Below are 9,555 nucleotides of genomic sequence, written 5' to 3'. Positions count from 1 at the left end.
AGAGGTTTTTTTGAAGTAAGGACAGACGAACGGACGGACTGATAGACGTGCGGTATAGAACTTTATAAACAAATAAAATTATAACATATTATAATGTTATTTGTAATTTGTTTATTAGGTGTATACGTGAATTTTTAATATCTTTGTTTAAGGAATTTTTTTTTAATACCAGTAAATGTAATTAGTAATTACAAGAGTAATTTACTTCCATATAAAAATTATTAATTACCTATACTGTATCGAATCAAAACATTTAAATTATGTCAATTTTTTTTAATATTCCACGATTTGTTTTGATCAAAATTCTTCTAACGCCTTCTATAAATTAAATTTGAGAATATAATTTAGTTTCTTTTAATTTTCAAAAACCAATAGGAAAAAATTTGGATTTGAACCTAAAAATTGTTATGCATATAGCGTAATAAATAAGTAAAATTGAAAGAATTTGGGCTTTGTCCTTCTATTAAGAAATTTTGTAGATATAACAATTAGTTCTTTGTTATCATAAACCAAGATTTGTGTTTGAATCAATATAACCAATTGAAATTGGTATCAGAAGAAAGATAATTTAGTCACCAAAATAATGGGAATCAGGCAAGCCTATCAAAAGTTTTCCTAATTTAAAAGATATGTCTAAATAATTATAAAAAATTTTATGATGTAAGAGACCGTATAAAGTCGATCTTCACCTATCTGAAAACCAGATGAGACTTATGAAATTTTATTGATGTTTCAACATTCTCATAATAGTTTTTTTAATCGAAAAGTATTCATGGAAAGTATCAATTATCAAAAACCATAAAATTTTTGATAATTATTTAGACATTTCCGTTATATTAAGAAAACTTTTGTTTGTGAACTTGCCATCTCTTGGTTACTTGTATTAATTGTAGCAAGAAATTAGCATAAAAACTGTTTTTCAGAGTAGGTACAGGATTTGAGTACTCGAAAAATAAAGTTTTTGATTCTCAAAAAGTGTAATCTTATTCAATTACTTTTTGAAAACATTATTTTTAATTCAATAAAATACTTTTTAAAGGCAAGCTTTTATTTGACACAATGGTCTAATCGTGATAAACTTTCTCTGATTTAACTGGGTTCCTGGACTTATATGGGTTCTGAAAGTTGGTTGAGGAACAATCAAGGTAGTCGCCGGATAAAGAAGAAATTTGAAGTAAATTATAGATATTCATTAAAATACTGATTTTGGATGTGGTGTGAAGATTTCGTGAATTTTCATTTTAGAATAATTGTTCGCAATTAATACAACATGATAATTACTAATATTAATTTAATAATAATATAAATTAAATAGACCCATAAGCATATTATCACTAATTAAATTTGCAAATATCAATCATAAAGCAAAAAATGAATGAAAATTTCATAATAAAATGTATTTATTTAAAAAATTTGTACAAATATTTGAGACAGGAAGGTAAAAATTGTTAAGAGTCTTTCTTACAATATTTTAAGGGATCCGTAGCTATCTATTACAACACAAAAATATTTTAATCAGAATATTAAAGACACTAGCTATCTTGAACGGTGCGAAATTCCGCAGTGCACTGCCTGTGGCTAAAAATAGGCTAGAGAAATGACATAAAAGTCAGTCATTTACTTTCTTTTTATTTATAGGCAACTTTATTACAGATATGATATACAAGTTACATAATAAACAAAATTAAATCAAAATATTATTTCTCTAGAATATTTTATCCTAGGCGATACATTTATACACCGTGAGTCTATTTTTAAGTAAACTTGAAAATTAGGGGCTAATCATGGAATTTGATGAAGAAATAATATCATGTGCACAGCAAAAAACAGATTAGGGAAATACAGTAGAACCTCGATAACTTAAACCTCGGTAACATAAAAACCTCTGTTACTTCAAAAAATACTATGTTCCCTTCCCATCAGAGCCCAAAACCTCTATAACTTAAAATACGCAACCTCTATAACTTAAATAAATAATCTCTGTATAGGCTCAGTAACTACATAGAAACATGTACATACCTCTATATTAACTAGGGTACATAGAAACATGTACATACCTCTATATTAACCTTTACCTAACATAGACCCTTGATAACTTAAAACCTCTATAACTTAAAATATTTTGTGTTTCCCTTGGACTTTAACTTATCGAGGTTCTACTGTAATATATAAGATAAGGGAACTAAATGAAGTTATTAACTTAAATAAGTTGTTGAACTTAAATAGTGACGACCTACGGATTCACAATAGCGTACGATAAAATCGCTCAATTATAGTACTAATCTTTGTGTGCTCGTCCTATGACAAAATTACAAAATGATAATTGTATATTTTTGGCAATCTCTGAAACGCATTCACTGAAATCTGAAAAATCAAAGCGTATCTATAATATATTTTTAAATTCGGGCGGATTGATGATCATCAAAATATATGCTGTTTTCTCAGTTATGAAAGATCCGAGCGGTAAGCCAGGTCTTTTCGCACCCCTCTCGATACACCGTGTCAAATTTTGTGAAACTCCCTGCAAATATAAAATCACAATTTGTATATCTCCTTCTTCGAATATCAAAAAATTACAAAAAACGAACAAAAATTAAAATAAAATTGGTAACGTTTACTTGAAGCCCCCCTTCCCATAACAAAGTCTGTCTTGCTAAGTAATACTTCTCCCTCTTCTGTTTACGGGACGTATTTTATGAATAGCCCATCTGTTCTTTGTAAGATGGAAAATATTTATGTTCTCACGTTTATATCATTAGCGTACTTTTTAAGGTTATCTTTTGGTAACTGAGGTAACTAGCATTTACTTACTTGATGAATACTGAATTTGAAAAAATAAGAAGTTTAAATGGTAATCGAACCTCCGATATGTTCACACGTCTATGTCATTAGGGTACTTAACTTTTAAGGACAGATTTTGGTAATTGAGGTGACTAGCATTTACCTACTTGAATACCAAATATGAAAAAATATAAAGAAAATGAAGGATAATCGAACCTACAAAACTTTTTGTATACCTAGCAAGCGTATTAAAAGAAGTGTGCGTAGAATAATAATTAGAACAATTTATTATCCTATTGGTATGTAAAATATTATGCAAAAAGGAAAATCGTTATTATCAATTAAAAAACAGCGACAATTAATTACGATCAAGATTTATCTGGAATAAATTTAATCGCATCTTCGGATCATCATTCAATTCAAGCAAGCTATTATTTTCTTAACCCCCGGCTGAAAAGAGAGGTGTTAAAAGTTTAGCATGTCAATGTATCTGTTTATTTGTTTGTCTGCCTCTGGCATCGTAATAGATAACATCGAAGCGGATGGACCGATTTCTTAATTTGATCGTGAGTGTCCTAGCTATTTAGGGTTCCGTACCGGATAACAACTAGACAATAGGTGTTGATATTTTAACGGGTGAGTAGCTATTCAAGATACATAGCTAAAAACGCTCGCGATCAAATTCCCTAAAAAAAAACCCAATATCGGTTCAACCATTTAGGAGCTACGATGCCACGAACGGAATCTATATGAGACCTAATTCCTAAACGAATGAACCGATTTTAGCTTATGTTTTTGTTTGAAAGGGAATTTGATCGAGAATGTTCTTATAGCTATGTTTGAAGTGCGAGTTTAGGGTTTTGTACCTGAAACAACTAAAAAAATGATCTTCAAATGGATAAGTATAGATTTTTTTGAAACATATCTACCAACACTCTCGAACAAATTATTTTTCAAACAAAAAAGATCTAAAACCGTTCCGGAGCTGCAATTCAATAAACGAATCGAGCAGACATGATTTTATGTCGGGGGTTTCCTTTAATTTTGTAATTTAATATTATTTATAGTTGCGTTTTATTAGAGGTACTTTATGCAAATTGAATTGAAGATTAAACTGCTGTTTAATCTAGATTAATAAATAACGTACCGTACGACTACGGTATATTTAGCATGAACAAGCAGTGTGATAAATAACTTTTAGATCGTAAGAGTATGATAATGGCAGGCCCCATGTACTTGCCTGGTAGAAGGCTGAAGTGAGCCTGCATCCAATAGGAAATATCATTGATTTTTTTCGCATTTCTTAATAAAATATGAGAATACTATAAATGAGATGGCAAAATGTGAAATTAAAATTTTAATTGGCTGAGAAATATGCATGATGTAAGTATTTTAAACTACTTACTAGACAGAAATTAGGACACATACTATGCTTGCCATAAGAACTCTGGGGATGTTTTTTATCTTGTTTGGTTTTTGAATGTTTGAAATAATGGATTGTTTTTCCAAAGAATATTGGTAGATCTGCCAAATTCCAAATTCTTAATCCTCCGCGGCGAATAATAAAAGCCGATTATGTTATTCTTACAGAAATCCTTAGAGTTTCCCTATTCTAGTCAACGCCGAGTCAATAATTTTCATTCGAAAGCGGAAATTTGAAAATGAGACATACAAACTTATCACTACCATACGATCTAATTATATTGATACTGGGACAGACAACAAATTATGAAATATAATTTGATAATTGATGTTCTAGTAACTTCTGTTAAGTAATTTTTTGTTATTGTTAAATCGAACGTTTAAATATAAATACGAATCACGTTTCATTCACCTTACTCACTATTCAATGCAAAATTATTTCAATATTAGTGCTGTTACCCGCGGCGGTAGGCAGAAATAAATAACGTTCTTGGGATTAAAAATGTTCTTGGGAATCAATCATTTTAAAATTACTATAATTCGATGTGCGCAAAGTAAATGGCTGCTCTCTCAAGAAATTTCAATAAATCTCTCGTTTTATTTAAAATATGATTATTTTTCAATTGTTTACATGCAATAGGTATAGTAAAAGACAAAGTAAAATTATTAAAATCAACTATCAATTAAGAGGTGTGGATAATTAAATTTTGTTTGCCAATAAATTCATTTTTAATAATTTTTTTATACACTCAATATATTTTTAAAGTTTGATTGAATTTTTCAAAAGAAATTTGAAGATAAGATAATACTAAAATGATTTTTATGTTGGAACAATTTATCGATTGAATTTTTTACAGCCACTTCTAAAACTAGCAAACTTTAAAAGAAATCCTATATGAAAATCCAACGAAAAAGCTACATGCATGAGAAAACCCTTACACTCTTCAATGAAATATTGTACATTACTAAAAGATTACAAAAAAATAAACTTATTAAACGATAGAATAATTAAATAAAAAATGTTTCGACATGCGACTTTTTGAGCTCCTTGTATTCATTCTTAGAACTAAAACCTTTATTTATGAAGGTATCAAAAATTTAAAAAAAATTTAGTAAAATTATTGAATAAATCACGTAGTTTTGAAAGAAGTTTTTACGTTTTATATTGTGGCAAAAATATTTGAAAAGAAAAATTGGTTATTATGGCAGATACATTGGATCCAATGTTCCCGGCCTCAAGTAGGCAACCAAAAGTAGCTAAGTTGCATTGGCAACAATGTTTTGCAGCAGTTGTTGGTAAGTTTCAAATATAAAAGCAAAACGTCTAGTTAATAGATATTATTAATTTTAATTCGTTGGGATATAAAAAATATTTAGGCTTTTTTGGGCGTTACCAATTTTTGAGGTTATAAATTTTTGTAAAGAAACACGAATTATCAATGAAAAAATTTTATACTGATAAAAGATAATCACAATAATACGTAACTAAAAAGTATATAGGGTGCTCCTTAAAAGTATATAGCTCTATCAAATCCGGATTTACCGATACAATTACTCATTTACCAGTTTTTACATTATTTTGAGAGGCTGAGTACACCTACTTCATGGCCTCTGAGGCTCAGTACGCAATTGGATATGCTTTATCCACCTGGGCTGTTAGGATTTTTACTGTTACGTTATTGATAAGTTACGATTCTTTAATCCAAGACTTGTGATCCCATTCCATCCTTTAAAATGATGAAGAATGGCAAATAAAAAAATGAAATTTTTGATTTTTCGTTAGAATGTTAAAAATTTCCAACATTTGTAAGAAATTGAGATGCTTCGGAAGAATCGCAGTCAATTGTTTGTTTTCACTTGTTTTTTGTTGCAGTTAGTTTTGGAGCTTTATCTGCTGGAAGTGTACTGTCATGGACATCACCCGTACTACCGCAACTCACCGCTAAAAGCTCTACAATACATGTAACAGTCGCAGAAGCAACTTGGATTGGATCGTTACTAGCAATTGGAGCCTTATGTAGTGCAGTTCCTGCGGGAATTTTAGTTGAGAAATTTGGTCGTAAATTCATTTTGATTGGAACAACAATTCCATTTTTAATAAATTGGATTCTAATTGTTTTTGCTGTGAATGTTTACATGTTGTATGTGGCACGATTTTTGGCTGGAATTTCTACTGGTGCCATTTGCGTTTGTGGTTCCATGTATTTAATAGAAATGTCCGAAATTAAGAATCGTGGAACATATGGATCATTTTTTCAATTATTTTTATGTATTGGAATCTTAATAACTTACTCAATTGGAGCATTGGTCCACTATAAAATTCTATCATTAATTCTAGCCATATTTCCAATTTGTTTTGGCATCGGATTTAATTTCTTACCAGAATCTCCAGTGTATTTAATAAAGAATAATCGTTTAACTGCAGCTTCGGACGCATTACGGTGGCTACGACCACGAAATCATGATATCGAAAAAGAATTATCACAGATGCAAGTAATGATCGAGGCTAGATTTGGCCGTACGGCAAAGTTTATGGATTTATTCCAAACAAGGGAAAATATTTATGGATTAATTGCATGTATTGGTTTGATGTGCATCCAACAGTTAAGTGGTGTAAGCGCAATCAAATCGTATACTGTTCAAATTTTTCAAGCTGCAAACACTTCGATTGACGAACATGTACAATCCATATTGGTCGCACTCGTCCAAGTAATTATGGCAGTAGTTTGTTCGTCAGTTATTGAACGGGCTGGACGAAAGTTTTTCTTAATGATCAGTGGCATCATTATGGCTGTTTGTATGATCTTATTAGGTTTCTATTTCCAATGGAAATTAGGCGGTCGAAGTACGACTTACATCAGTTGGTTGCCTCTATTCAGCTTAATGTTTTTTATTGTGGGATACGCTGTTGGCTTAGGACCATTACCGTGGATGTTAATGTCCGAAATATATTCCCCTGAATTACGGGGCATTGCAAGTGGCATTACTGTTACACTAAATTGGGCTTTAGTATTCATTGTAACTAAATCATTTGGACCTCTAGTATTTTCAATTGGACCAGCCGCAACTTTTTACATATTTGCAGCATTTTTGAGCTTAGGAATAGTGTTTATTGTATTTTGTGTACCAGAAACTCGTGGGAAATCTATGCAACAAATACAAAAAGATTTACGGAAAATTAATTTTAAGAAATTTTAAAAAATAAACCTAGAACTTTTTCAAATATGGTTCGTTTGTGTTGTGTGATTTGGATCAATGCTCTGTAATTTGTTGGGCAAGGTTCAGTATCAATTTATTATATTATGTGACAATGAATTCAAATGATATAAACAATTACCAAAGCACGTCTCAGCCACCGTCGTCGTGCCGTGCGTACTGTAAAATTTATGATATGAATACGGATTAGGTACATTATTTATTCTTTTTTTTCAATAGAGGCCAATGTCAATTTATTAATAATATTGATTTGTATTAATTATACAGAGCGTTCGTAATATCCTGGAGGTATGAGTAGTTACTTCTTATTTTCTATACCAATCAAGCTGTAATTTTAATAGTGATTTAATTTATTTATTGGCTAGTAAATGTAATTTATATGTTCCTACCACTGTGATCAAAAATAGTAAGACTTCCAATTCTCACCGTACTGTCATTACAAACTGTTAACAAAGGCTAGATGCACTGGAGTATGGTTTTCCTTTTTTATCGCTATTTATGATAATTAAAATTTTCACGCTTCATTGATTCTTCCATATTTTGACATTACAAATTGATCTCAAATCGTTCCGCAACCAACCTAACTGACTTTAGACTGTTCTCGATTAAGAAGTTATGACCCGAACCGATGAAGGTTTGGAAGCTCATTTCCATCATATTATATCCTAAGTGAACTGCTTTGAAGGGGGTTAAATAAATTTCGACAAACAATAACCCATCCGGATTTTTGTCTAAAAAGTCTTAATATTTTTAATCATAGAATAATTCAATAATTAATTTGAATGTACCTACTTATTTATACATTAAATATAAAAAATAAAAAGTTTGTAAATTTAATTCCATTATTTTCTGAAATTTATTCGTGATATTAAAACCTAAAAAGATTTATTTTTTAAACTGGATCTCGATTATGTTAGTAAAGATTTAATTAACGATCTTAAAATTAAAAATAAAATAACCAGAATAAAATGTATCGGAAATATGCAGAAAATGAAAAAAATATAAATACCTTTCAAAGACGAGGAATACGTTAGTGAAACATTTGAAAACCAATTCGACCAATAAATTACGTAAAAATTGATAAAAATAATTTCCCATATTTAAATTATCCAAAATTATTTTCATGATTTTTAACACTGCTAATAAGAACTCGGAAGAAAAATAGAACAGGCTTGGTAAGTTTTTTCAAGTTATTATATATGAAATGCAGTGTATCCAGTAATGTTAGGTACCATTCTTTGAGTTAGTTCTACTCTCAGTATGTTCTAAATTTTCTGTAAATCATCAATATAATAATATCTTTATTTTCAAACAAGTTTCACTTTTTAAAATAATTAAATTCAAATTTATTCATCTTTAAAAAAATAGTGTAATTTAATCTTTCTCTATTTTTTCTATTTAATTTTAAAATCCGTAGGTTAAAGTCAAGAATCTGTACCATTAGACTCAATAAAGTGCAAAGTATGGATACTTTTTTAAATTGCACTAATATTTGTATACCATGAATGTATGAAATATACAGAGTACATTAAGTTCTGTCCCAAGTTTGTAACGCTTAAAAATATTGATACTACGAAAGAATATAGGAGTTCATAGAATCATCTAATTAGTCCATTATCGGTGTTCGTCCGTCCGTCCGTCTGTGAACACGATAACTCAAAAACGAAAAAAGATATCAAGCGGAAATTTTTACAGCGCACCCAGGACGTAAAACATGAGGTTGAGTTCGTAAATGTCAATGGCGTAAATGTCAAATGACAATATAAGTCAATTGGGTCTTGGGATTAGGACCCATCTTGTAAACCGTTAGAGATAGAAGATAGAACAAAAGTTTAAATATAAAAAATAAACAACTTTTGTTTGAAATATTTTTTTGTAAACATCACTGTTTACTCACGAGGGCACACATTATATGCAAATTTTATAGTATGCATTAATATGGGTTTATCAGTTATGTATGTGTGACATGTATATATGTGTAATGTGATAGAGTAATCAACACTGTCTATACGTGGTATTTCAACAATTAACTCAGTCAATTGCTTGTTTTCACTTGTTCTTGTTAACATTTTGGCATACTATAAAAGATCATTTAAAAAAAATTTAGATGTTGAGCGACAGAAAGAAATTAATTGA

At 29.9% G+C, this 9,555-nt stretch overlaps 1 protein-coding gene across 1 annotated transcript; it reads left to right on the top strand.

Moving 5' to 3' along the window:
• The first annotated feature begins 5,331 nt into the window (after positions 1-5,331).
• On the top strand, positions 5,332-8,196 carry LOC123302358 (facilitated trehalose transporter Tret1-like). The gene is made up of 2 exons (XM_044885265.1): positions 5,332-5,499; positions 6,077-8,196. The coding sequence occupies exons 1-2, from the start codon at positions 5,406-5,408 to the stop codon at positions 7,399-7,401; spliced, it is 1,419 nt and encodes a 472-aa protein (XP_044741200.1). The 5' UTR covers positions 5,332-5,405; the 3' UTR covers positions 7,402-8,196.
• Positions 8,197-9,555: the final 1,359 nt, after the last annotated feature.

The sequence above is a fragment of the Chrysoperla carnea genome, chromosome 1 (assembly GCF_905475395.1).
Source record: "Chrysoperla carnea chromosome 1, inChrCarn1.1, whole genome shotgun sequence".
Taxonomy (NCBI): domain Eukaryota; kingdom Metazoa; phylum Arthropoda; class Insecta; order Neuroptera; family Chrysopidae; genus Chrysoperla; species Chrysoperla carnea.
Note: the sequence above shows the minus strand (reverse complement) of the source record. Positions and strands in the feature narration are given on the sequence as shown.

Excerpts from the sequence above, each read along its gene's own strand:
- LOC123302358 (XM_044885265.1), top strand. The coding sequence starts at position 5,406 with ATGGCAGATACATTGGATCCAATGTTCCCGGCCTCAAGTAGGCAACCA. Across the intron at positions 5,500-6,076 it reads ATGTTTTGCAGCAGTTGTTG|TTAGTTTTGGAGCTTTATCT; the intron begins GTAAGTTTCAAA and ends TTTTTGTTGCAG.